The following is a 26,807-nucleotide window of genomic DNA, read 5'->3' on the forward strand; positions in this document are numbered from 1 at the left end:
CCGCCTGCCTTGACCGGAAGAAGCTTACGACAGCCGCTTTCTTACCACCAAAATGCCCGCCCGCATTAAAAACTACGTTCGCCCCGCGGGGAATAGTGCAGTGTTGCATGATGGGTAGGTGCTTTCTGCGCATGCGGGGTCGCTTCTGACAATATGTTCAATTGTTTCGTTGGTTCACGGCGTTCCTGGTTTTATTGCTACGGCGTCTGAAACGAAATTAAATAAGGAAAAATTAAATGAAATTAAATAAGAAAAAAATCACATACGAAAAAAAGTCATATTATCAATTATAATGAAATGTCTGTATTTTTAATGTCTATATTTTATACTGTTTTTATATTATTGTATTGTTTTATTTATATGTATTTATGTAAGCCGCCTCGAGTCCCCTGGGAGATTGGTGGGGTAGAAATGTAATATGTAAATATAAATAAATAAATAATTAAAACATAACCGCTCTCGAAATCCACATTTAGAGATATTAACCAATTCAGCCAAACAGTTGACGCTTTTCCCGTTTAAAGTTTTTATTAGCATTTGAACAGCTAAACACAAAAGACAAAACCCGCAAAAAAAAAAAAGTCATTTACCGTAAGGACTTCCAATTTCATCTGTGCCAAGTATTAACACTAAAAATATTACCATTTGCTCTATAACAACATGAGTAAATTGAATCTTTACAATTACCACTGATAAGAGTCACACTTTTTTTTGTTAAATTTTAACAAAATAATAAAAACTACTGAATGGATTAACCTCCAAAATCCCTTCGTTGATGATAGACCACTTTTGCACATGCAGAATAAGCACATTCAATCCATTTGCACAATTGTTTGAAAGTGGATTTTGCTATTCTGCACAATAATCCAGCTTCAAAGTGCATTGAAAGTGGATTGAAAGTGTGCATTATTCTGCATGTGCAGAAGGGGCCATAGTTTGATCAGTTGAGATGCAACAATTGAGAAAGTTGTATCATGTATGCTTCTGCATTAGAGTATAGTCCTGGACAAATATGAGAATTATCATTCATGTTTATGGAGGGTGGGGGAGGAGGGCTTGGTAGGCACCAGGACTCAGGTGGTGCATTCTGCAACAAAGAAGGTCCCCATGCTTTGTTCTGTGGCTGAGGAATATACAATCTACTAACATCTTTATGTGGAACAGAGTATAGTACGGCCAGTCCGAAATCCACTCCTTACCAGTCAAACCCACAGACATCCCAAAACAGAAAGCTGACAGCTCCCCTCTGCTTCGCCCTGCCCATATGCCCTAATATGGACTGTGTGATGCTGGGGGCGTGGCTTACGGGCGGGGTTCCCCGGGCCGGTCTCCCTTCGCGGAAGGAGTGTTGTGCTTGTGGTAGGTGTGTCTCTGCTTGCTACCTTGCCCGGGGCGATGGAAGAGGCACAGCGTCAATTGCTGCAGCGTTCGCGGGTGCGCCTGGTGGAGAAGCTGCAGGTGGAGCCTTTGTGGGACCTGCTGGTGCACCGAGAAATCTTCACCCAGGATATGATCGAGGAGATACAGGTACCTGGCTGTGCTTTAAGAGATCAGTTACTTCCTTGTCTGCCTAAAGGATCCACTGGGTGGATTTTTTCAGGGCTCCTTTGTATCTGGGAGAGGGGCAAAGCATCCCCCGCCCTCCAAAGCTTTCTGTGCTTTCTCTTTTTCTGTCCAGGCATAGCAATCCATAAGAAGTTCTTCCAAGAGCTTTCAGTTTCATGTGTGCCAATCAATTCAAAAATCAAGAATAGAAAGTAGTATTTTCTTGGTACTGCCTAGTCCACAGCAAATCTATTGCCCCTTCCACACATGCAGAACGATGTATTTTCTTTTATGTACACTGAGAGCATATGCACCGGAGACAAATTCCTTGTGTGTCCAATCACACTTGGCCAATAAAGATTCTATTCTATTCTATTCTATTCTATTCTATTCTATTCTATTTCAGTCCACTTTCACAGTTGTTTGAAATTTGCTATTCCTCACAGTAAAAAATTCAGCTGCGAAGTGGATTGAAAGTATTATTCTGCATGTGCTGAAAGGATCTGTCTGATTTCCAAGTGTCTTTCCTTATCCCCACCCCCTCTCTTGTGGAATGCCAGAGGTGTAACTATCTTTGCTGCCCTAATAATAATAATAATAATAATAATAATAATAATAATAATAATAATAATAATAATAATAATAATAATAATAATAATATTTATAATAATAAAACTTACACGATACGAGGATTTAAGGATTGAACTACAAAGACTCTGGCACAAACCAGTAAAGGTGGTCCCAGTGGTGATCGGCACACTGGGTGCAGTGCCTAAAGATCTTGAACGGCACTTAAAAACAATTGGCGCTGACAAAATCACCATATGTCAGCTGCAAAAGGCCACCCTACTCGGCTCTGCACGCATTATTCGTCAATACATCACACAGTCCTAGATGCTTGGGAAGTGTCCGACGTGTGATGTAATACAAAATCCAGCATATTGATCTTGCTTGCTGTGTGTAACTGTTTTGTATAATAATATTGAATTATGTTCCAATGCCATTGCATATTAGTTTTCTTGTGACAGAACTCTTGTTGTACTGCAAGGAATAGATTTAGTAAAGACTGCCACAAGTCCAAAATATCCAGCTACGGAGGAAAGTAGGAGTCACTGCTCTGATCTCCTACTACAGCCTGATTGATTGGTTGGTTATATTTATATGCCATCCTAACCTTTGTGGGCTCAGGGCAGCTTCCAATCAAATAAAATACACCAAAATACAAAAATGTAAACAATTAAATATCCTCGCTCTAAAACAGATGGCGACTCATATTGTAACTTATTATAGTCTGTTCTCATCTAATTTTGGGGAGGGGGTTAAGGGGGTAAGAGACTGGGAGGCCAGGTTGATAAACCGTTGCTGCCTCAACTGTAAGTCTGGGGGATCAGCTCTGGCCCCTTCCGCACATGCAGAATAATGCACTTTCAATCCACTCTCACAATTGTTTGCAAGTCGCTTTTGCTGTTCTGCACAGTAAAATCCAGCTGCAAAGTGCATTGAAAGTGGATTGAAAGTGCACTATTCTGCATGTACAAAAGGGACTTTTGTCTCACAGAGTCTGCATAATTGCATCAGTTTATCTATTTAAAACATTTATTAGTTGCCTTTCTTACTTATGGAGCTCAAGGGGGCCTACCATATAAATAAAACACATTTTTAAAAGATTACATGAGAGGACATCACATTTAAAATCTCTGGGGTTTCAAATGCAAAGGCCCAGAGCCTATTCTCTGTGTTTGTTGGGCATCCCAGAAGGAATATCTTGTCTCCAGAGAGCAGGTACTCGACGGGATCAAGCCAGGCAGTTGATCACAGATTTGCAGACACGAGGAAAAGCAGCCCTCCCCACCTTCATCTGGTGCCTCCGCAAAACCGGACAGGAAGACCTGGCAATTCTGCTGAGCGAGGGATGCAACCGACCACAGCTGCAGCCAGTCCATATAGAGTCAAATGTGGTCCACTCACATGCTGGACAAATTGACCCAGGTGTGTCCAAAGTGGGCTGATTTTGGTTCAGTTGGATCAGGGACCTCTGCATTCGGGGTTTGCTTGTGGGGCTGCGTGAATGCATTCTAATGTATCTCACACGTGATGACAGTTATTGGGTATCTCTGCTCATGCATGTGAGCTCATGTGTTTTGAGAAACGTCTTGGCTCTGCTCAGGACGAGGCTTAGGAAATCCAATTATCCCATACTTGCAGGTGTTGAGACAAGTGAATATTTACCTTCCCCAGCTCAGGAGAGATTCCAAGAACCAAGTTGTGAAACAACTGAGGGTAAGAACTCAATTATTTCCTGCTCATCTGCTTAAATTTTGCTTGTTCACCATTTTAACAGGGTAGGTGTATAAAAGGTAAAACACTATAACAGATACTACACCTTGGCGTACATAAACTCAATACTTGAGTCATAAACAAATTATTTACAATTGTGACAATTGATTTATAATTCAGCTCTCTGAATAGAACCTGCTGACACAAGAGAACAGCTTTAGGTCTTTAAGAAGAGCCTGCATTTGAAATATCAATTTATTTCAGGTTATTGACATAATCTAATTGGCAACATTCAAAATGAAACCATATCCGGAGGTTTTATTGCCTCTAAAAGGCTCTTGTCACTTCACTTGTTGGATTTAAATATCCCTGGATTTATCATTAAATCTTGCTTCAGCATCTCTCTTCCTCCGTAGGCTTATTGATCAATCTGGGTAGGTGTGTTTTGCTCCAAAATACTAGAATATATGTGAATGTGTAATTCTTGTTTTGGGGTCTTTGAAAGAAACTCTTTGTGGGTGAGGATAGATGGGAAGTTGGTACTTATTCTTCCTTTGTGGGGGATATATATTAGACATCATAGAGATCCCACATTGAGCATCTAAGGACTAAGCCTTGCCTTGAGGTAATGGACTGGCATGTCATTTGAGTTTCCTAATCCTGTTTTTTTTTAGGTCCTGTAGAAAAGAGAACTTCAAGAAACGATGACATGGTAAGTTTTTTTTAAATACATATCTTGTGTGGTTTCATTTTCAGAGTTTGCCAAATGGAATTAACTTCAGCCTTGCTTTTCCACAGGACAGCAAAGTAAATTGAACAGTTTTATTAAAGGGAAAATAATAAAAGTACAAGCACACAATAATCAAAGCAGCAGAGTACACAAACAATCCTAGGATGTGAGCAGTGTTGAGGGGATAGGTTTGGAGATAGACGGAGGGAACTGGGGATTTTTTAGGGGTAATACTGTACCAGATCCTGAAGTGGCTTTAGGTCCAAGAAGCAGAGTCCAGGGCCCAGAAAGCAAATGGCACACAGCACAACTGAATCCAAAGGCAGGTTCAGAAGTATTGGGTGCTGAGTGTCGGGGAGGTGCTATTTTATAGGGAGAAACAATGATGCAAAGAGACCCTTTCTCACTCAGCACAACCCTTGATATATCAAAACCACAATGGGGAAAGTTGTAATATGGAACGGATAACTGTACAACATTAATTGGGGTCACCTGAACCAGTTGCATATATGAGAACCTGCATTTTAAAAGAACCCAGAAATTAATTCTTATGTTGCTTTGTAGGTTTATGTCTTGAATTCTGACCCCTGTGGTTACTGCCTTATTATCAACAATGTGACCTTCTCCAAAGAATCTGGCCTTTCCACCCGTACTGGCTCTGATGTGGACTGCAAAAGATTAGAAGAACGCTTCGGAAGTCTCCATTTCCAAGTCCTGACTCGACGAAATCTCACACGTCAGGTTGAGAACAAAGGGAGACAACTATAAATAGCAGCCTACCCATTTCACACAGATCCCCTAAAACATTTTAAAATGTTTTCAATCCCCCCCCCTTTACAATGATATATGTCTGTACATGTCTGTATTCACCCTTTTGAAATGATTCCTGGCCACCATTATGTGTTTTTTCCCTTTTAAAAAAAGTTCTGTGTTGAATTTCTGCTGCAATGCTTCACAGCCTTATCCTACGTTCCATACTCCTCGTATACTCGATGCTTCAAAGATTGGTCTCCCCCCCGCCCCAATAATAAAAGAACAGACAGAGAAATGCTGCAGATAAACAGGCAAGGGGGAATTGAGTGAGCTCAGAAAATGCTCCAAGGAGGAAGTTCAGGAAAGCAGAGAAGTGTGGTAAACCAGTCTCACAGGCCCTTTCTGCACGGGCCTCTATGCGCCCTCACACCGGCAAGAATTCTGCCGGCGTGGGGGTGGAGGCCGTTCGCACACAAGCGTGCAAGCAGCTGCAGGAGAGGCCGGCGCAGGAGAGGCGGCTCCGTGCGAGCCGCCTCTTCTCCGTCCCTCTCCCATTTACCTCGTCGCTGTCGTCGCCCTGCTGGCCTCCCAAGCCCCACCCACACTGCCCTCCGACCTCCAGGGGTCGGAGGACAGCGAGGGAGGGTCTTAGGAGGACAGCAGGGCGACGACGGCGACGAGGTAAATGGGAGAGGGACGGGAAACAGTGTGTTCCCGGCGGTGCTGTTTGCACCGCGCCGCCGGGAACACGCTGTTTACTCAAAAACTACCCTTTAAATGGGTGTTTTTGAGGGCGGCCTGACGCCGCCGTGAGGGAGGGAAAGGGGAGCCAGGTCGGCGCTGCTGTGTTTCAGCAGCGCCGCCTGTGCGAACAGCGGCCTGGGGACGGCGTTTTTGCCGTCCCCAGGCTGCCGTTTTTGGCCCGTGCGGAAAGGGCCACAGTCAACTATAGATGACCCAGTCAACTATAGATGACCCAGTCAACTATAGATCGCATAGCAGCTGAAGACGTTTTCAAAGCATTTCAGCCAGAGAATTGTTTTAAATTTAAAACGTTTTGAGCATGGAAATAAAACGTTTGGGGGTGAAAAACAATGCAGGACTCCGTGGAGGAAATGTTTTATTTCCTGCCTCAGAACGTTTTAAAAGGCTTGTACGGAAAGAACCAGCATATTTGCAGTGGCTATTTCTAATAATTGATCACAGTGATGTCAATAAGTCTGCATGTGGCTCAGTTCAGATGTCATGCACGACTATGGTTTAACTCAGTTAATTTGACTATGGCCCCTTCCGCACACGCAAAATAATGCGTTTTCAAACCACTTTCACAATTGTTTGCAAGTGGATTTTGTCATTCCGCACAGCTTCAAAGAGCACTGAAAGCAGTTTGAAAGTGCATTATTCAGCATGTGCGGAATGAGCCCAGGATTCAACTGACATGCAGTCATGTCACCAAATGCTGCCTGAAATTCACTTTACTGATGCAAGGAAACAGCTTTCATTTTCCTTTCTCCTCGTTGCAGTTAATGGCATGAATATGGTCATGTTTTCTATATACAAAGAGGAACTCTTGTGATTGGGAAGCCCCAAAATAATTCTGCCTTATATAGGGGGATTTTTCCCTAAGAAAATGGCAAGATCTGTTGTTAGCTCTTTCCTCCTTTTCTATCCTTGAATCCAAGTGCCCTAGGCCGTTTCCGCACGGGCGAAATATGACGTCGTGGAAACGGTAAAAGAACCGCCATAGCGAGAGCGTTACGACGCCAAGAGCGGCAGAAGTCGCGCATTCGTGCCGTCATGAACGCGGCGCGAAGGCGCCGTATTCAGACACGTTCGTCCCTGGTGCTTTCCCTGCATGGCCAAGCACCTTTCCCAGACCCATGCACTGGGACTGACAGTAGCTGGGAGGGGAGGCACTGACAGATGGGGACGGGCAGGACATCAGGGCAGTCACGTTGTCCATCGCACTGCTGCGTGGGCATGACGTCGGGCCTGCACGGCTTCGCAAGTGCGCAGGCGCAACATCGCGAGACGCCGCTTCCGCAGCGCTTCAGCGCGAACCGTCACATTTCTGCGGGGCTGCGGACGCCCGCAGCTCCGCCTGTCTGTGTGAACGCTTTTTTTCGTATGCGTCGCAATTTGCGACGTCATCGCGTCGCTGCTTTTGGCCGTGCGGAAACGGCCCTAGATTTTGCTCATCCTTCATTCAAATCCTTTTGTGATTAAGAAGGCATTGATTCCCATCAGCCCAGCTATGCCTTTCAGGAATGCATGCTAGTTTCCAGTTTGTAAACAGGAAAAAAGAAAGCATACATCAACACAAATGTTTTTAATGTGAGAGGGGCATTGTTTTGTTTTTGCAAATGTCTGTAGGAAATCATCAGGGAGTTGCAGCAACTGGCTGGCCAAGACCACAGATCTCTCGACTGCTGCTTGGTTGTAATCCTTTCCCATGGCTGTCAGGTAGGCTTTGGAGTGCCCGTTTGTGCCTTCAAACCCCTTGGGGCCAACGTGTTTTGCTTATATTACTCTGTATTGTGCCAAGTACGTAAATGTCTTTGGCATGTGGCTTTAGTAAGAGCTGGGTTTGTTTGTCCCTTGACTTTTGTTGGTTCCCAGGTTCAGCTGGCGGATTGTTTCCTTTCTTGCAGACCAGACACAATCAGTTCCCTGGCGGGATCCTCGGGACGGACGGGAAACCCATTGCAGTGGAAAAGATTGTCAGTTGTTTCGACGGGTCTCACTGTCCGCCCCTGAGGGGGAAACCCAAACTCTTCTTTATTCAAGCTTGTGGAGGAGGTGAGTGGACAACCACCCTGGCTCTGTTCCTTTTCCCCCATACCAGTGCAGCATAGTGGTTAGAGTGTTGCGCTAGGATCTCTAGGACCTGCATTCAAATCCCTGGTCTGCTGTGGAAGTTTGCTGGGTGACCTTTGACCAGCCACATGCTGAGACCTCCCAGTGTCTTTCAACATCTCCATTTTCTGCCTTGTCCCTCTGCTCTTGCTTGTTTCAGGTTGTTGCCTCTGGGAACCGGGGAAAAAGCTCACCAGTCCTTCCCCTTTCAGCAACAGGAGTCTTCTGACTGCCTCCTGGGCATTCTGGTGTCTCCTTTATATATGATCCCCCATCAAACATGTGTGCACATTGAACTTCCTGTTCAAGCCCATTCTTTAATCGGTCAGGCTGAACCTCTTCTAGTTGCCCCTGCAGCTGCAGGACAGGGCATGCCACAATTTCCTTCCAATCTTCTTAGCAATCTGGTGAGCCAATGGGTCATAATGGTTAAAGGGTCAGACCTGGGAAACACAAGTTCAAATCCCCACTCTGCCATGGAAGCTTGCCACGTGGCCTTGGGCCAGTCACATGCTCTCAGCCTAACCAACCTCACATGGTTGTTGTGAGGATAAAATGGAGAACAGGACAATAGTGTAAGCTTCTTTGGTACCCCACTGGGGAGAATGGTGAGATATAAATGCATAAATGTAGCAAGAGGCTGAGGAAATGATGTTTACTTCAGTGCTGCTAATCCTGGTTTTCAAAATAGATTTCCATGGGAGTGCATTAGAATACAACCAGTCCTTATAAAAATTAAGTGTATATAGGTGTTGAGGATTGGGTTAGCTAATTCTTAGGACTCCAAATGTTGCAATGTGGTTTAAACCCGACACTTTGGAGACCTCTTGTAGGCAACATTTGCCTAGAAGATCTGTGTTCTCCTACTTCAACTGGTGGTGGAAGAATGCTGTTTATGGTTCAGAGAGCCAGTGCAGTATAGTGGTTAAAAGAGGAGGACTCTAATCTGAGTCCTCCCCATGAGCAATGAACTCTTTATCTGGTAAGCTAAATTTGTTTCCCTGTTCCTGCACATGGAGCCTGCTGTGTGACTTTGGGCCAGTCACAGTTCTCTCAGTACTCTTCCAGTCACATCTACCTCATAAGGTGCCTGTTGTGGGGAGAGGAAGGGAAGGCAATTGTAAGTTGCTTTTAGACCCCTTCATGGTTGAGAAAAATGAGTATAAAAATCAATTCTCTTTCTCCTCCTTTTTCACATGGCATGTGTATTTACCTTTCTAGAGCAAAAAGACCGTGGGTTTGAGGTGGAAGTTGACCCATCTGTCAATCAACAACATGGAAGCACACTAGATTCTGATGCAACCCCCTTCCAGATAGCTGCGGGAGACTCGGATCAGCCGGATGCCATAGCCATCTTGCCCACCCCAAGTGATATCTTAGTTTCTTATTCAACTTTTCCAGGTGAGCTCCAATTACATAAAATGTAGCTTGGCCTCACACAGATGCAAGTTCAATCCCCACCAGCTCCTGTTAAGGATCTCTGATAGGGGCCATCTTTCTCTGATTTTTCCATGCTTGTGTTAAGAACTAGGAAGTCAAGATTCTCAGGAATCTAAATCCTGTGCCCCAGACCCCATTTTGTGAGTGTTCTGCCTTCCTGGGGGATAAACACCAGTCAGAGTGAGAAGGTTGGTATCTTATGTGGCTTTTCTTTCTTCTATTCCAAAGGGTTTGTATCCTGGAGGGATAAAAGTAGCGGTTCCTGGTATGTGGAAACTCTGGATGATATCCTTGGCAAGTTTGCCCGTTCTGAAGATCTGCTTGTCATGCTCACCAGGGTAAATCTATCTCGTACACACAAACTATCCCTTTTGCTATGCAGATATTTACTGTACACCGCCCAGAGCCCTTCGAGGGTGGGCAGTTCCCAAATCTAACAAACAAACAAACAAACAAACAAACAAACAAACAAACAAATAAATGTTACTGGCACAGCTGTCTATACTGGAATGGTATTTTCCTAGCTGGGATTCCAAACAGTATTAAAAGAGCCCTTTCAACAGTTCTTTGGCATACTGATTTTACAAATTCTGTTGCAGGGCTGCTTTTTCAAAGATAACTCTGTTGGGTCTGGTGTAACCTTTTAAACATAAAACTCAGGAGACGGGTGAATTAATTTATGGCATCTTCTTAGGTCTTCTTTATGTTGAATTCTCCATCTGGTCCTAGTGCCTGCCTTCACTCCACTCCACCGATTCTCTGGGAGCATTTTGAAACCTTATTGAAGCACTGCTTCTGTCAAAACTGTTACAACCTGTACTGGAAACATAGCATTTTGGTAAAATAGCATTTATATTGCTCCAGATTCCATGTTATGGACACTTCCCATTTTCTTTCCTGGAAAACAAATGGCAGGCACCACTTTACAAAAAGGAAAATATCCATAACAGGTGTCTGGATCAATATAAACGTTTATTTATCAAATTGCTACGTTACTTGGTACAGCTAATAATAGTTTGCAAGTAGCACTTCAATAAGATTTTAAAACGCTCCTAGAAAGTTGTGCTACTTTACAGTGTGGGCGCACGCTGCTCTGACTTCCACCGGAGCACGCATGACCACACTTAGTTCTTTTTAGTTGAACGGAGTATAATAACTGACCGCTAATAACTAACCCCCCTTAATTCAAAAATAAAGCGGCCCAGTCTCATAAGTTCTAATAATTCCTAAAGACAGAAGCTGTCAGAGGTATTTGTAACTAAGAGGCCTTGGTTTTTTCCCTTTCTTTCAAGAGCTTGTTTTGTCCTGGGGTAAGTTGGAGGCAGAAAGTCTCTCCTCCTTAACTCTATCTTTTTGCTTTCTGTAGAATACTGTTTTGTCTGAATAAAATTAACAGCGCTCTTTGTTCTAGCATCCCCCCAAAAATCTGTTTGGTACAATGGAAAGGTAAGAATTGCCTGTTTTTAAGGGACCTCATAGGCTGTCTCTCTGCGTGAGTCCCTGTTCTCAGCATGCCTCTGGATTGAAAGGAAGCCAGAAGTGTGACTCATGTAGCAACATAATCAGTGGCTTGGCTGGTATAGTATATTTGAGGATGTTTGTGTACGTGAAACCACAGCTACAAATAGCAGGGCTATTTTCTCTTCCCCCAGGTCCAAAACTCTATTTCTGCAAAAGACAAGTATAAGCAAATGCCCGGCAATTTCAACTTTCTCCGCAAAAAGTTCTTCTTCAAGGCAAGATGACACCCCAACCTAATGGATTGTGTCTGGATGAAATAGTTGTCCCAAAAAAGACCCTTGGAAGATGTCCTGTGCTGGAGTGCAACTCATGTGGAATGGATGGGTTTGTCTTCTTACCTTACCTTTGAAGAGTGAGACTCATTACTGTGAAAAGACTCCTCTTTTCCTTAAAATACAAATGATTTCAATGGACCTTTGGTGCAGATGGGAGAAGTCTTGCACAGATCCCAAAATAAGTGCCTGTTGCTTTGATTGTTGCCCTTTCTTTGTCCTTCCCCTTGAGGGAATCTTTTGCCCACTCTTCTTTGTTTCACTCTCAGCTGCCATTCCACATATTTGGCTTCTTGGCCCCAATCTCCAACCGGCTTTAACCTAGATTAATTGTCCTGGCTGCCTTCCCCTCTATCTTGAACCACAGAAATTACAGGCATACTTACTGCTCAACCTGTCGGAGACAGCTAGCACATTCTTAGCATCTCTGCTGAAAGCACCCTGAGAATAAAACCAAAGCATTACAAATAAAAGCCTGTGACTGCAGAGTGTTGGTGACTTTATTGATGTTTTTCTTAAAACAGCCTGTTTTATTCTTGATGATGTTGCCAGCAGGATCACGCTGTTTCATAGTCCTCAGTGGGTTAATAGCTTTGCATCACCTATAGAGCATTTGAAAGAGAGAAAGGAAAAAGTGATATTGATTGTTTTACTTTATTTATACCCTGCTTTTCTCCCAGTGGGAATCGACAGTGGCTTACATCCTTTCCTTTCTTCCATCTTTTTTACTTACAAGAGCCCTGTGAAGGAAGTTAGACTGTCCCAAGGTAACCCAACAAGCTTCTGTGGCAGAGTAGGAACTTGAACTCAGGGAATTTGAACTCCCAGATCCTAGCCTGACAATCTGACCGCTACATAGAGTTGCCAGATCCAGGTTGGAAAATACCTGGAGATTTTAAGGGGGGCGGGGGGGAGGCCCTTGAGCCTGAGGTTTGGGGAGGGAAGGGACTTCAGTGGGGTATAACGCTATAGAGTCCAACTTCCGAAGCAGCCATTTTCTCCAGGTGAACTGTTCTCTGTCACCTGGAGATCAGTGGTAATCTCAGGAAATCTCCAGCCACTCCCTGGAGGTTGGCAACTCCACTGTAATACCACCGTGTCAGATGTCAGTTAGCAGGAGGTTTGGATTTCTTTGCATTTTTCTTTTTGTCTTTTCTTTGCTTAAAATATGTAGGTATCCTGCTTTTCTCCAAAAGCTCACAACTACATGAAAATTACCCTACAGTACAAAAACAGAGGCCCCTTCCGCACACGCAAAATAATGCGTTTTCAAACCACTTTCACAACTGTTTGCAAGTGGATTTTGCCATTCCGCACAGCTTCAAAGAGCAGTGAAAGCAGTTTGAAAGTGCATTATTCTGCATGTGCGGAATGAGCCAGAGCTAGGACTCAGGCATAAGAAAGCAATTGTTGTTCTACTTAACAATCCTAACAATTTACAAATTTGATTTCACCACTCAGAAACACATCTCACTATCACCATCCAAAAAACCAAGGACTCTCTTGACATTCAATCTGTTTGAACACACAAAGATGTGTGCCACCTACCCATTCCCTCAACGACGCGCCACAAACATTTACCTGAGTGATCCAGTCATTGAAAGCCGAGACTTGAGTGAAAACAGAAGGCTTGCGGACGTAGTTGCAACCGAGAGAGGAGCCGAAACTGACCACCCCGTGTACCTCCCACGTTGCCCGATTTGCAGTTGAGCGGACCACCAGAGTCCCCCTGCAAGCAAACAGAAGCCAGCGTCAGTTGTGGGAAACAATCCTTTGGGGACCATTGTGTTTGAACAGGAGAACTGTTTGTACCAGTTGGGTGTGAAGGACATCTCTGTCCACCCAGCTAGTTAGATTGGAATAGAGAACCTGTCTCTTCACTTTTCCATCTAGATCTCCTATAAAGACTCCTTCTATTATTTTGAAACTGCAAACTCACTTCAAGTTTCTTTTGTTGTGAGTGCACAGTCACAATAACCTTCCCTGAGTCTGGCCTCTGTATGCTCTACTGTAATGCAAAGGAATCTCATGCCAGAGACACCAACAGTTTATGTAGCCAGCATCCAACAGCACCAAGACAGAAAGCACCCCCCGCCCGCATCTGATGGGGGAACCATGAAACATCTCTTCCTGGAAGCATCTTTACCAATTTAGGCTTTTCCCTCCACCTCTTAGGGGCAGGAGGTGCTTTAAAAATGATACCAGGTGGCATTTACCTTTGAATCTGCAAAGATTACTCGTTCATAATGCTCCCTTGTAAAAAGATGCTTGGATACTTTTCAAAACCTTTCAAGACTGAGGGATGTAATTGTACCTCTTTATTCTGCATTGGTTAGACCTCCCCTGGAATATTGTGTACAGTTCTGGGCACCACAATTCAAGAACGATATTGACAAGTTGGAATGTGTCCAGAAGAAGGCAACCAAAACAGTAAAAAGTCTGGAATCCATGCCCTATGAGGAGAGACTTAGGGAGCTGGGCATGTATAGTTTGGTGAAGAGAAGGTTAAGAGGTGACATGATAGCCATGTTTAGATATTGGAAGGGATGTCATGTTGGTGAGGGGGCAAGCTTGTTTTCTGCTGCTCCAGGGACTAGGACCAGGTGTAATGGGTTCAAGGTGAAGGAAAAGAGATTCCACCTCAACATCAGGAAAACTTCCTGACAGTAAGGGCTGTTCGACAGTGGAATGTACTACCTCAGAGTGTGTTGGAGTCTCCTTCTATGGAGGTTTTTAAAGAGGGGCTGAATGGCCATCTGTCAGGGGTGCTTTGATTGTGTGTTCCTGCATTGCTGGGGGGTTGGACTTGATGACCCTTGTGGTCTCTTCCAACTCTATGGCCCCTTCCGCACATGCAAAATAATGCGTTTTCAAACCACTTTCACAACTGTTTGCTAGTGGATTTTGCTATTCCGCACAGCTTTAAAGAGCACTGAAAGCAGTTTGAAAGTGCATTATTCTGCATGTGCGGAATGAGCCTATGATTCTATTATTGTTGTTGTGAACTGCCCCAAACCATGCCCAGAAAATCATCCAGTGCAAAACTGGTTCTTTGGCATGCTGTAGCCCTGTTTATGAATGTGGCCTTTTGAGATGCAGATTTGGGCTTCCAAAACCAAATGATACTCACATTGCAACTAGAAATGATGCCATCACCGCCCGCGCAGACCATACTGGTTTTCACTGTGTTGCCCCACCAGCTGGACTGGGAGCAGGTCGCGTGGTTCACCACAAGCAGGCGGCCTTGCTGGAGGACTTTTGGCGATGCACCATTTGCTGCGAAGAGTCCAAAACCGAAAGACTTTAGGTGCAGTCAAGCAAGATGGAGTAGTATCTATAAATCAGCAGGGCAAAAAGCAATTCTCTGGATTGCCGTTTCAGGCTGGAAAGACCACACATGGGAAAGCCTTGGACCTCTTCTTGCTTTGCACTGTGATTCTGATCTAAACCAAAGCAGTGTACACCTGGGAAATCAGTTCTGAGCATGAAATTCCTTGGTCTGATAGACTAGATTGGGGAGGGCCCACAAGGATGTAAGGACTGCGTAATGTGTGGATTAGGCTGGACTAGGTGGTTTTGAATGCAATCCAGACTTCAAGATATACCCAAGGTTGCCATGAAGAGAAGATACTAACAGCCATTCTGCCTTTTACACCGTCTCCTACATCGCCCACTGTATGCTACCTGCTGTTTGGTGGGAATTGTTGTTATCCTCTTCCTTCGATATGAATTACGAGCTCATTGTTGATGAGATCATTTTGCCATCTGAACTGGTTTGATAGATTTTAAATGAGTCATTGTTCTATATATTCATAGTCATTTTACTTCATTTTGTTATGGATGGTTATGAAACACCCCAAGCCTGGAAGGGGTGGTGGTGGTATAGAAATGTAATTAATAATAATAACTATAAAAGCTCTCAGATTTTTCACTAGGCAGCTGCCCTACAGTCTGTTGCTTGTACCCCATGTCTTGTTTACTGAATAGAACAGAACAGAACAAAATAGAATAAAATAAATAATAGAATAGAATAGAATAGAATACTTTATTTACGGTCAATGACCAAATATGTCTTGTTTACTGTGGAGTAAGGGAAAGCACCCCAACTAAACAAAGCCTATGAAATGAAGAAGAGGAGGAAGAGAAGGAGAAGAAGAGGAGGAGGAGGAGTTTGGATTTATATCCCACCTTTCTGTCCTATAAGAAGACTCAAGGTGGCTTTCCCTTCCTTTCCCCACAACAAACACCTTGTGAGGTAGGTGGGGCTGAGAGAGTTCCTGTGACTAGCCTAAGGTCACCCAGCAGGAATGTAGGGATGTAGGAGTGCGGAAACAATATGGCTCGCCACATAAACCTCTGCCACTCAGGTGGAGGAGCGGGGAATCAAACCTGGTTCTCCAAATTAGAATCCACCTGATCTTAACCACTACACTGTGCTGAAGCAAGGACAATGAAAAAACAAGGATGGTTCCTTACTTTGCAGTCTTCCCCAGCCTGTCACATAACAACCAAAGTTCCCGGGTAAAATGCTGTTGGCCGGAGGCAGGCATGCCGGCTGGATTTTGTTGCTCAGGGTGACATGTCCTGAAAGTTTGATCAGCGCAATGTCGTTCCTAGTTTGGATACGGAGAGGAAAAGGACAGAGTATAGAATACACTCCAAAGTGTATTTGCCATCCCCTTATCTGGTCACTGTCCTTGGTTTGATTTTTCAGGAGAGGTTTCGACCCCTTACCCTAGATTTCTAGATGTTAAATCAGAGATGGGATAGATGCACCCCAGCTGCAGTGCATGTCCACGTAAATGCATGCATATGAACGCTAAGAGTCAAAATGACATATTGTGTCACGGCTCAGCGGAAGACCATCCGCTTGGCTTGCAGAAGATTCCAGGCTCAATTCCCAGAATCTCCAGTTAAAAGATAACAGGTGACATGAAACACCTCCACTTGAGACCCTGTAGAGCTTCTGCCCATCTGAGGAGACAATAGTGATGATGAACCAACACACTCTGATTTGGTATAACACAGCTTCATTTAATTGTGTGTTCCTGAACTACAGGGGGTTGGACTTGATGGCCCTTGGCCTTGGGGTCTCTTCCAACTCTATGATTCTAAGTTCTTATGCTCTCCAAAGCAGCCATTTTCTCTAGGAGAACTGATCTCTATTGTCTACAGGTTGGGTGTAATAGTGGGAAATCTTCAGCCCCTATTACACCCGACCTCCAGACAATAGAGATCAGTTCTCCTGGAGAAAATGGTTGCTTTGGAGGGTGGATTTTTTGTTGTTACATGTAGCTGAGGTCCCTCTCTTCCCTAAATCCCCACCCTACACAGACTCCACCCCAAAATTTGCAGGTATTTCCGGACTCAGACCTCACAGCTCTAAGCAGGACGCTGAAATGGACTAGAGCCATTTGGAATTAACTCTTTCCCTGAGATGTTTCCTTGTTGGCCCCTTCCCAAGAGTTATGGGGGCCAATTGGGAAGAAGGCCTGCAAAATGTTGTTATTCATATTTTATCTACAGAAATAGGGAATCGAGGTTAAATGAAATATTGCAGGAAAAAAACTCTCACCCAGTCCCTGGTCGAGAAAGGGAAATTTCCCATTTCAGAAGAAATGGAAATTATTCTGTGCCTGGAAATGTGGTGGGACCACTGAGCAGTGGACCTGTGTGGTGGGTACAGTTGGGCTGACTCTTCTAGTGTGGCTAGGTTGCCAGCTCCAGGCTGGGTAATACCTGGAGATTTTAGGGGTGCAGCTTGATGAGGGTGGGGTTTGGGGAAGGGAGGAACTTCAGTAGGATATAATGCCATAGAGTCCACCTGCCAAAGGAGCCATTTTCTCCAGGAGAACAGATCTCTATTATCTAAAGCTGAGGCGCAATCCCAAAGCCTCTCCAGCCGCCCTCTGGAGCTTGGTATTTAGTACTAGCAGCTCTGCAATCTCTCACAAAGCCATCAAGAGAAATGAGGAACTGGAAGCAAGCACGCTGATCCAAAGGCTGCACTAATGTGGGACACACAATTCAAACATGCAAGTAAAAATGACACTGCAAAAATTCTGGCAAGCACCCCAGAGGGAAAAGAAGAAGAAGAAAGCCAGCCCTTTCCTTCCACCCTGTTTTGTAAACCAACTTTAATCTCTAATACTCTGTTCAAAGAAAAGCTGTCAAAATACCCATTGGAAATCCTGCTTGAGTCCCATTTGGGATGCACCACGATCTTTTGCGGAGAGACTGTGCGCGATCCTTTCTCACTGGTAATGAGGTCGTATTTCCCAAGCTGTACGTGGTAGGTCCGAAAGGAGCTGGAGTAAGCAAAGGGAGAAAACAGTGAGAAATCAGGCAGGTCTGCTCTGGGCATTTTAACTCAAAACTATGTGAACACTTTTCTGCCTGGTTCACTGCCTCTGGTGATTTCAGCTATTCAGAATCAAGCCGGGACTTATTTGTATAGTTCCATGGTGGTTTCTATTCCTTGCCACTCTGGAATATGACAACTGGAGCTGATAGAACCTATCTGCTTGTTGTATTTCACCATTTGCCTTTGCGATTCAATAAACAAAACAATAGCTCCTTTGGCTGTTGTGGGTTTTCCGAACTGTGTAGCCATGGTCTGGTAGTTTTATCTCCTAATGTTTCACCTGCATGCCAACCATAGATGCAGGTGAAACGTTAGCCGATAAAACTACCAGACCATGGCCACATGGCTTGGAAAACCCACAACAGCCAGTTGATTCTGGTTGTGAAAGCCTCTGACAATACAATAGCTCCTTTCATTTAGCATTACCAAACTCCTGGTTGGGCCAACAAACACCTTGTGAGGTGGGTGAGGCTGAGAGGGTTCCAAAGAACTGTGACTTGCCCAAGGTCACCCAGTTGGCATGTGTTGGAGTGCAGAAGCTAATCTGGTTCACCAGATAAACCTCCACAGATCAAGTGGCAGAGTGGGGAATCAAACCCCGTTCTCCAGATTAGAGTGCACCTGCTCTTAGGCACTACGCCACTGCTTGAAACAAGTTGCAAACAAAGCAAAAAAGATTTGAAAACTTTCTCTATTGTGGAAACAAACAAAAGTTGCTTTTATGACCCAAAAAGAAAGCAGGAAAAGCAAAAGGAAGCTCAAGAAGCTTAAAATAAATAAATGTGGCGTGAAGGAAACTGAAAGATGCTGCAAAAAATAAAACCGAAGTGAGTGGAGGGAATTATTTTTGTTAACATGAAGGGGATATGGAACTTGCATGTGTGAGGGTTTTTTTTAAAATTGAGAGTAAAAAAAGATGGCCTTCCTTGACAGTGATTTAGAACATTCAATTTACCAGGCATTGCTTTTGTGACCCAGAAAGAAGGCAGTAAGAAAAACAAACGTAGGCAGAAGGCTTAAAATAAATAAACGAGACATGAAACATTTGAAGCGGGACAATGTTGCAAAAAATAAAACTGAAGAGGAGAGAATTATTTTTTGTTAACAGGATGGGGATATGGAACTTGCATGTGTGAGGGGTGTTTTTTTTTAATTGACAGTACAAAAGATGGTTTACTTCACGGAAGTAGGGTTGAGGGGAGGGGGGTGTTATCTATGCAGAGAGTGGAGCATTCGGAAAAGGCGGGAAGCCCAAACGCAGCCCTCAGGCGCGTCAGTCTTGCTATTTAGAGATGCAGAGAGGCAGGCTTAGAAAGGTAGTCCCGTTTATCATGGAAAAGAGGGGAGGCTTATTGAGTAAAAGAAGGCAAGGCTGCTTTCTTTGACAGTGATTTAGAACATTCAATTTACCAGGCATTGCTTTTTGTGACCCAGAAAGAAGGCAGTAAGAAAAACAAACGTAGGCAGGAGGCTTAAGATAAATAAACGGGACATGAAACATTTGTAACGGGACAATGTTGCAAAAAATAAAACTGAAGAGGAGAGAATTATTTTTTTGTTAACAGGATGGGGATATGGAACTTGCATGTGTGAGGGTGTTTTTTTTTTAATTGACAGTAAAAAAAGGTGGTTTACTTCAGAGAAGTAGGTTTGAGGTGGGGGGGGTTATTTATGCAGAGAGTGGAGCATTCGGAAAAGGCGGGAAGCCCAAACGCACCCTCAGGCGCTTCAGTCCCGCTCCTTAGAGAGGCAGGCTTAGAGAGGAAGTCCCGTTTATCATGGAAAAGGCTTATTCAGTAAAAGAAGGCAAGGCTGCCTTCCTTGACAGTGACTCAAGAAATTCAGTTTACCAGGCATTGCTTTTGTGACCCAGAAAGAAGGCAGTAAGAAAAACAAACGTAGGCAGGAGGCTTAAGATAAATAAACGGGACATGAAACATTTGAAGCGGGACAATGTTGCAAAAAATAAAACTGAAGTGGAGGGAATTATTTTTTGTTAACAGGATGGGGATATGGAACTTGCATGTGTGAGGTTTTTTTTTTTTTTTAATTGACAGTTAAAAAAGGTGGTTTACTTCAGAGAAGTAGGGTTGAGGTGACGGGAGGGGAGGGGGGGGGTTATTTATGCAGAGAGTGGAGCATTCGGAAAAGGCGGGAAGCCCAAACGCACCCTCAGGCGCGTCAGTCTCGCTCCTTAGAGATGCAGAGAGGTAGGCTTAGGCCCCTTCCGCACATGCAAAATAATGCGTTTTCAAACCACTTTCACAACTGTTTGCAAGTGGATTTTGCTGTTCCGCACAGCTTCAAAGAGCACTGAAAGCAGTTTGAAAGTGCATTATTCTGCATGTGCGGAAGGTAGTCCCGTTTATCATGGAAAAGAGGGGAGGCTCATTGAGTAAATGTAAGAAGGAAAGGCTCCCCTCCTTGGCAGCGACTTAAAAAATTCAGTTTACCAGGCATTGTAAAAACTGTCCGGTTTATCATGGAAAAGATAGAGCTGAAGAGGGGGAGGTTTACTGAGCAAAACTAAGACGGAAAGGCGTAGAAAGCAGTAGTGTGACAAGGGTTGGGGACAATTTTGACCTGGAAAGACCTAATCTTGTCAGAATTTAGAAATTAAGCAGGGTCAGTCTTGGTTAGTACTTGAATGGGGGACCACTGAGGAGGCTGATGGTCGCTATAGAAAGGATGGCAATGGGAGACCACTTCTTGAAGTCTCTTGCCTTGAAAAACTTGAATTAGTTGTGACTTGACAGGAAAAAAGTTAAAAAAATTTTTTTTAATGTTGCTGGATCTCTGCAACAGTGCAAGATGAAATGCTCTGAGACAGTCACCTATGGTAGGGAAAGATAGCCAAATGTTGACAAAAATATTCCTTATGTGAATTTGCTTGTTCTGATTCACTGTTATTGTCAACACAAATGTATTTTTTTCCTGATGTAATCATTCCTTTTCTTATTTCCTTGGGAAAACACCTTTCTGACTCTAAAAAAAAAATGTAACAGTGCCTTGTCAAACTGTCTACTTTAACAAAGCCACTCATTGGAATTGTACAGGATTCAGTCATAACAAAATATCTTTTTCCCATATAGATAGAAATGGTTTCTAAAAAGAGCTTTTTTCCCCTTCTGGTTGGCTGACTGGAGAATTCTGATAAGGGTGTGTGTTATATTTCAGAAACTTAAAGCAGATATTGGGTCTGGCAAATCCCTGTGGGGTACAGCAACCATGTGGGGGGGAGGGGTTTTATAGGTTTTTGCTTAAAACTGCACCCTCTTTTCCAGAATTTTGCAAGTGTCTGATAACAGCTGGGATTTCCAGACCTGAATCTACAGCTGACAGAACAGGTTCACCAGAATATTCAATATAGTCAGAATGAATTTCCTCAGCAAGGGAAGAATGACTATTTGAGGCAGCAGATGACCTTCAGGTGAGCATAGTTGGCAGCAGATATCAGACCTGTCTTAGGCCCCTTTCGCACACGTAAAATAATGCGTTTTCAAACCACTTTCACAACTGTTTGCAAGTGGATTTTGCTATTCCGCACAGCTTCAAAGAGCACTGAAAGCAGTTTGAAAGTGCATTATTCTGCATGTGCGGAATGAGCCTTAGATTAAGGTATTTGACTGTGATATTCCAATCAGTCACAGGATTTCAGGTACAAAGCTCAGCCCTGGAGCCTATTTTAATTTGAATGTAGCACCTGATGATCCAGTGATAAGGAAGCAAGCCCTCTGGAGAAAGCATGCAGTGCCTATTCTCTCTGGAGAACCTGTGGTCCATTTTTGTGACTGGGGAAAGAAGTGTGCAAGACTTGGAATAAAAGTTCCCAACATGGCATCTGCCAACACCCCATAGAAAAGTCTCCTACTGCCACAACTCATTTCTTGTGTGCATCTGTGCTTTGCTTTGAGGGCTGACAGTTAGGAAACTAGAGAGCATCACATAAAGCAGGCACATGTTGCAACCAGTGGTTGTTGGTTGCTGATCTCTGTTCCAAGAAAACAGCAACTCATCTCTATTGCCCCACCTATGTTCTTATTAGTTGCCCTTGAATTTATTTTCCCCTGCCCTTGCTTAACACAGCAATGGGTATTTCCTATAGTTATGTTTTGACTTGGGTTGCATTTCACCTGCCTCTGTGGCTGGCATCTTCAGAGGTGTATTACAGAGAGAAGTAACACACTTCTCTCTGCGATACACCTCTGAAGACACCAGCCACAGATGCAGGCGAAATGTTAGGAACAAGATCTACCAGACCACAGCCACACAGCCCATAAAACCCACAACAACCATATGATAAGGACTGTTTTTTAAAAAAGCAACAACCAAAACCTGCTGAACTAGTCTTGTAGTTACCAAATGTGGGGAAAGCTATAAAATTCCTCCATGGAGTGAGTTTTCAAATTTCTGGCTTCCAGGATAAGTTTTGCTATCAACTTGTTTGCTGAGGAACTTCTAATCAACTGTAAATATTCATATTACAGCATAGAAAACACATCAGGCTCTTCTCTGTTCAATATCCTCTCTCAAATAACAACCCAGCTTGGGGTTAAATAACAGCTGTGCTTCTCCTTATTTATTTTTGTCATTTGGGCATGGAAGTTAACTGCTACTAGCATTCCCTATATACGGTAAGTGGCAAACACAAAACTACAGCTTTGCCAGTAAACATGAGAGTATCATAGAAACTCAAAGTAACAGGTATTAATTGATTCAGCTGATTAAATTATTTTCAGAAGAGTGTGTCAGGAGGTATTAAGAACATAAGAACAAGCCAGCTGGATCAGACCAGAGTCCATCTAGTCCAGCTCTCTGCTACTCGCAGTGGCCCACCAGGTGCCTTTAGGAGCTCACAGTCAGGATGTGAAAGCAATGGCCTTCTGTTGCTCCCGAGCACCTGGTCTGTTAAGGCATTTGCAATCTCAGATCAAAGAGGATCAAGATTGGTAGCCATAGATCGACTTCTCCTCCATCAATCTGTCCAAGCCCCTTTTAAAGCTATCCAGGTTAGTGGCCATCACCACCTCCTGTGGCAGCATATTCCAAACACTAATCACATGTTGCTTGAAGAAGTATTTCCTTTTATTAGTCCTAATTCTTCCCCCCAGCATTTTCAATGTATGCCCCCTGATTCTAGTATTGTGAGAAAGAGAAAAATTTCTCTCTGTCAGCATTTTCTACCCCATGCATAATGTTATAGACTTCAATCATATCCCCCCTCAGACGTCTCCCCTCCAAACTAAAGAGTCCCAAACGCTGCAGCCTCTCCTCATAAGGAAGGTGCTCCAGTCCCTCAATCATCCTCGTTGCCCTTCTCTGCACTTTTTCTATCTCTTCAATATCCTTTTTGAGATGTGGCAACCAGAACTGAACACAGTTCTTTTTGAGATGTGGCGACCAGAACTGAACACAGTATTCACCAAAAACTGAGGCTCTGGGCTCATGCCTGCCTAACTGGATTTTGCTTTTATTAAGGGGACTTACTAAAACTAAAGCGGTTGCCCACTGACAATACATGATTGCTCATAGAGAATGCATGATTGCCCATAGGGAATAATGGAAAGCATAATTACCCATAGGAAATAATGGAAAGCATGTTTGCCATTACAGTTGTCCATTCCACATTGTGATTTTATTATTGAGGTCTGGGGAGGGAGGAAATGGGACTGGCCCTGGGCTTGGCTGGATCCTTCTTAAGTGGGCTGCCCCTTCTTTCCAGCAGCACCAGGCACTGCAGGGACCATGGAAGGACAGTGTTTTGGAAAGTCTCCTCTTGGGTTCGTCTTCTGGACAGCAAGATTGGGTGAGTCTGGTCCGTGAAGGTGGCGGGTGCCAATGTGTGCAGATATGGGTGGGGTAACTTATGTCTGGTCTCCCTCAGACTGAAACAGAAGCCAAGATTGCTATGTTTGCATATTTCTGCTACAGGAAGGGTACCAGCTTTTCTCTTTCTCTTCTTTTGAAAAAGAGCAGCAATTTAGATTATTTCTCTCACATTCTCTCTTATATGGTGATGATAATAATTTGTGTGCTCCTTTTGTATATCACCCTTCCTATAGCAAAAATGTAATTCTTATTTGGTCTTCTGGTACAATGGGCATCTCCTTTCTTTCCCCTGGCTGAGCATACCCACCAAAAGCAGGGTAGCTTATGATCACTGATTTTTTTTAAAGGTTTCTTAGTGATCTGTATTACTGCTCTTATTTTTGTTAAATTGGCCCCTTTTTAACTCAGATATTTTTTGGTGGGTGGGGGAGATTCTTTATTCTGCTGCATAAGGTTTGTATTGGTTTCAGATTTTGGGTTTGGTGCCTTGAAATTTCTATTTCTAAGTTAATATGCATGTGCTTTTGTCCTGCGGAGAGGCCTCCCAGAGGAAAAGCTCATTTCTTTCCACTCTGCACTGGATACATCATTCCTTTGAGCCAGTGATGGCGAACCTATGACACTTGTGTCAAAGGTAAAACACCACAGTGTTTTGGGTGACACACTAGTGTTCACCAACACATGACAATACTTCCTGCTTGAGTTTCAGGCATTTTGGAATTATTTGACTTTTTAAAAATAAAACAGATAGCACCACACATGAATGGATTGTTGTTGTTTTTAAATAAATGAATTTGTAAAAAAAACTGTGTCTTTTATTCAAGGGATGGGTGACATGGGAGCTAGTCATGTTAAGCATTTTCCAAATTGTTGGCACCCTGAGCCCAAACAATTCGCCATCACTGTGCTAGGCAGCAGTGATTCCTTGTGGGGCAAAGAGCCTCTTAGCAAAGTTCCCACACAAGGCTTTGCTTCTGAAAGGGATCAGGATCACAGGTGGTTTTTGAAGCGGGAAAGACAAATTGATATCACAGAAGCCCACCAATGCCTACTAGCATAGTGTGCTTAGGGAATCTTTATATACACACACAGCAAATGTCTGAAACACAGGGCTTGCATGCAGAATCAGGGGAAGGTCTTGGTGTCTATGGGGGTGGGCTGTCCCCTTGAGGGGAGCTGAAGTAGATGGATGAATATGATCCAGAAGGACCCTTCTCGTGTCGTGTGCTGGACCTTGCAGAAGTGTAGAGGTAAGTGGTGATTTCCATTGTATAAACCTTTAATGCTTATGAAATTTGTTGTAGTAGTGCAGGTTGTAGAGCTAAGTGGTGATTTTCCTTTTGTATACAGACACAAAACCTTTTGCTTGTGAAATGTAGTGCAGTAGTGCAGGTTGTAGAGCTAAGTGGAGATTTTCCATTGTATACACACACAAAACCTTTAATGCTTATAAAATGTATTGCAGTATGCAGGTTGTAGAGCTAAGTGGTGATTTTCCATTATATACACACACAAAACCTTTAATGCTTATGAAATATATTGCAGTAGTGCAGGTTGTAGAGCTAAGTGGTGATTTTCCATTGTACATACTCATGCACATTTTCATTTAAATGTATTTTAACCAGATGAGATTGGATTTTAATTTTATCATTGTTTTTAATTGCGTTCATTGTTATATCATCAAATTTTATGTTATTTACTACTGTAAGCCGCTCTGAGAACTTGTGGGCATACAAATTGAAATACATAACTAAATTTAATAGAGAAATTTCCCTTCACTCCCAACGGGGCTTCATGCCCTTCTATTCCCAGATTTCTCTGTTATGCATGTTTTAGAGGAATCACCCTTCACTCCCACCTGGGCTCAGACCTTTCCAGTTCTGCATTTCTCCACTTGTATGCATCTCATAGAGGAATCTCCCCTGACACCCTCCTGGACTTCTTTGCTTTCCATTCTCAAATTTCTTTGTGAAATAGCATATGGATGAACCTCTTGCCTGGGTTTCATGCCTTTCCAGTTGTGGATTTCTCTGTTCATATGCATTTCATAGAGGAATTTCCCTTAACTCCCATATTGACTTGTTTCCTTAAATTTCCTGATTTCACTTTGAACTTACATGTCATAGAGGAATCATCTCTTTATTCGTCCTCTGCTTCAATGCCTTCCATTCCCAGATTTCTCTATGGATTTGTATCTTGGAGAAGGCCCTGCCCCTGATGTCCAAGTGGGCTTCAAGACCTGCCATTCCAGATTTGTCTGGGAATTATTATCTCAGAGCAGACCGTTCCCTTGACTTCCCCCTGGACTTCATACCCAACTATTCCGTGTTTAACTGTGAATTTTGCTCACAGAGCGGACCCCTAGTGTTATAACTGGGTTACAAGCTCATCTACTCCTTATGTAACTATGAATTTTGCTCAGAGCAGACCCATCCTTAATATGTTATGTCTAGGCCAGGGGTAGGGAACCTGCGGCTCTCCAGATGTTCAGGAACTACAATTCCCATCAGCCCCTACCAGCATGGCCAATTGGCCATGCTGACAGAAGTAAGAATTGCTGGACTCCTAATTTATCTGGAAAACACCTGAGTCTAGGCTCTAAACCCCTGACTATTCCTTATTCAACTGAATTTTGCTCTGAGCAGACCTGTCCCTAGTGTTGGGTTATTGTAGCAAGTCTGGTGGTCACGTGAAGACCTTTCACAAGGTGAGTCTGTGTATTTAGGGGGGACTGGGGCTCCAGATACGTTCAGGGTGTCTGGTTGCATTTATTTTTGGAGGTGAGATGGCATTCATACATATTGGAGGGGTGTTGGTACTATTGACAAAAAGAGCTGAAATCACAGAAGATTCAAGAGGAAAATGCTGGTTTGGTGCTTTGATGGGGACAGCAGCTGAAAGGAACAGCCCTATTTCTGAGGGCCCCTCTCTACTGCTCCTGCCTGCAAGGGAGGCCACTGCGGGTCAAGACTTCCAGCGGAAGAGCCGTGCTGACGTATCATACCAAGTCCTGTAATCCAGCATAGATTCTTGCACCATTAAATAAATGAGTTAAAAAAATAGGTATTATTGACAAAAAGAGCTGAAATCACAGAAGACTGAAGAGGAAGATGCTGGTTTGGCGCTTTGATGGGGACAGCAGCTGAAAGGAACAGTCCTACTACCGAGGACCACTCTGTACTACTCCTGCCTGCGAGGGAGGCCACTGCGGGCCCATCTA

The 26,807-nt window shown here is 43.7% G+C and overlaps 2 protein-coding genes across 4 annotated transcripts in view; one reads left to right on the forward strand and one right to left on the reverse strand.

Annotated features, from left to right (window-relative positions):
• The first annotated feature begins 1,140 nt into the window (after positions 1-1,140).
• On the forward strand, positions 1,141-11,880 carry CASP9 (caspase 9). Of its 3 annotated transcripts, XM_048518802.1 has the most exons (10): positions 1,307-1,527; positions 3,321-3,534; positions 3,751-3,825; positions 4,497-4,534; positions 5,117-5,293; positions 7,679-7,768; positions 7,957-8,104; positions 9,383-9,562; positions 9,830-9,939; positions 11,254-11,880. In XM_048518802.1, exons 1-10 carry the CDS (start codon positions 1,396-1,398, stop codon positions 11,344-11,346), a joined length of 1,257 nt encoding a protein of 418 aa, XP_048374759.1. In that variant the 5' UTR covers positions 1,307-1,395; the 3' UTR covers positions 11,347-11,880. The 3 variants fall into 3 exon arrangements, with proteins under 3 accessions (XP_048374761.1, XP_048374760.1, XP_048374759.1); XM_048518803.1 differs by lacking the exon at positions 3,321-3,534 and having other exon boundaries at positions 1,150-1,527; XM_048518804.1 differs by lacking the exons at positions 3,321-3,534; positions 3,751-3,825 and having other exon boundaries at positions 1,141-1,527.
• An 8-nt stretch (positions 11,881-11,888) lies between these two features.
• Positions 11,889-26,807, reverse strand: part of LOC125445633 (chymotrypsin-like elastase family member 2A) — a 43,516-nt gene continuing 28,597 nt past the window's right edge. The window contains 6 exon segments of the mRNA XM_048518807.1: positions 11,889-11,996; positions 12,976-13,084; positions 13,086-13,123; positions 14,525-14,670; positions 15,871-16,007; positions 17,574-17,702. Coding sequence (XP_048374764.1) covers positions 11,979-11,996; positions 12,976-13,084; positions 13,086-13,123; positions 14,525-14,670; positions 15,871-16,007; positions 17,574-17,702 — 577 coding nt within the window. The 3' untranslated portion in view covers positions 11,889-11,978.

The sequence above is a fragment of the Sphaerodactylus townsendi genome, linkage group LG16 (genome assembly GCF_021028975.2).
Source record: "Sphaerodactylus townsendi isolate TG3544 linkage group LG16, MPM_Stown_v2.3, whole genome shotgun sequence".
Taxonomy (NCBI): domain Eukaryota; kingdom Metazoa; phylum Chordata; class Lepidosauria; order Squamata; family Sphaerodactylidae; genus Sphaerodactylus; species Sphaerodactylus townsendi.

Coding starts and splice junctions, on each gene's coding strand:
- CASP9 (XM_048518802.1), top strand. CDS start 1,396: ATGGAAGAGGCACAGCGTCAATTGCTGCAGCGTTCGCGGGTGCGCCTG. Junction 5,294..7,678: donor GACGAAATCTCACACGTCAG/GTTGAGAACAAA, acceptor AAATGTCTGTAG/GAAATCATCAGGGAGTTGCA. Junction 8,105..9,382: donor TATTCAAGCTTGTGGAGGAG/GTGAGTGGACAA, acceptor TTACCTTTCTAG/AGCAAAAAGACCGTGGGTTT.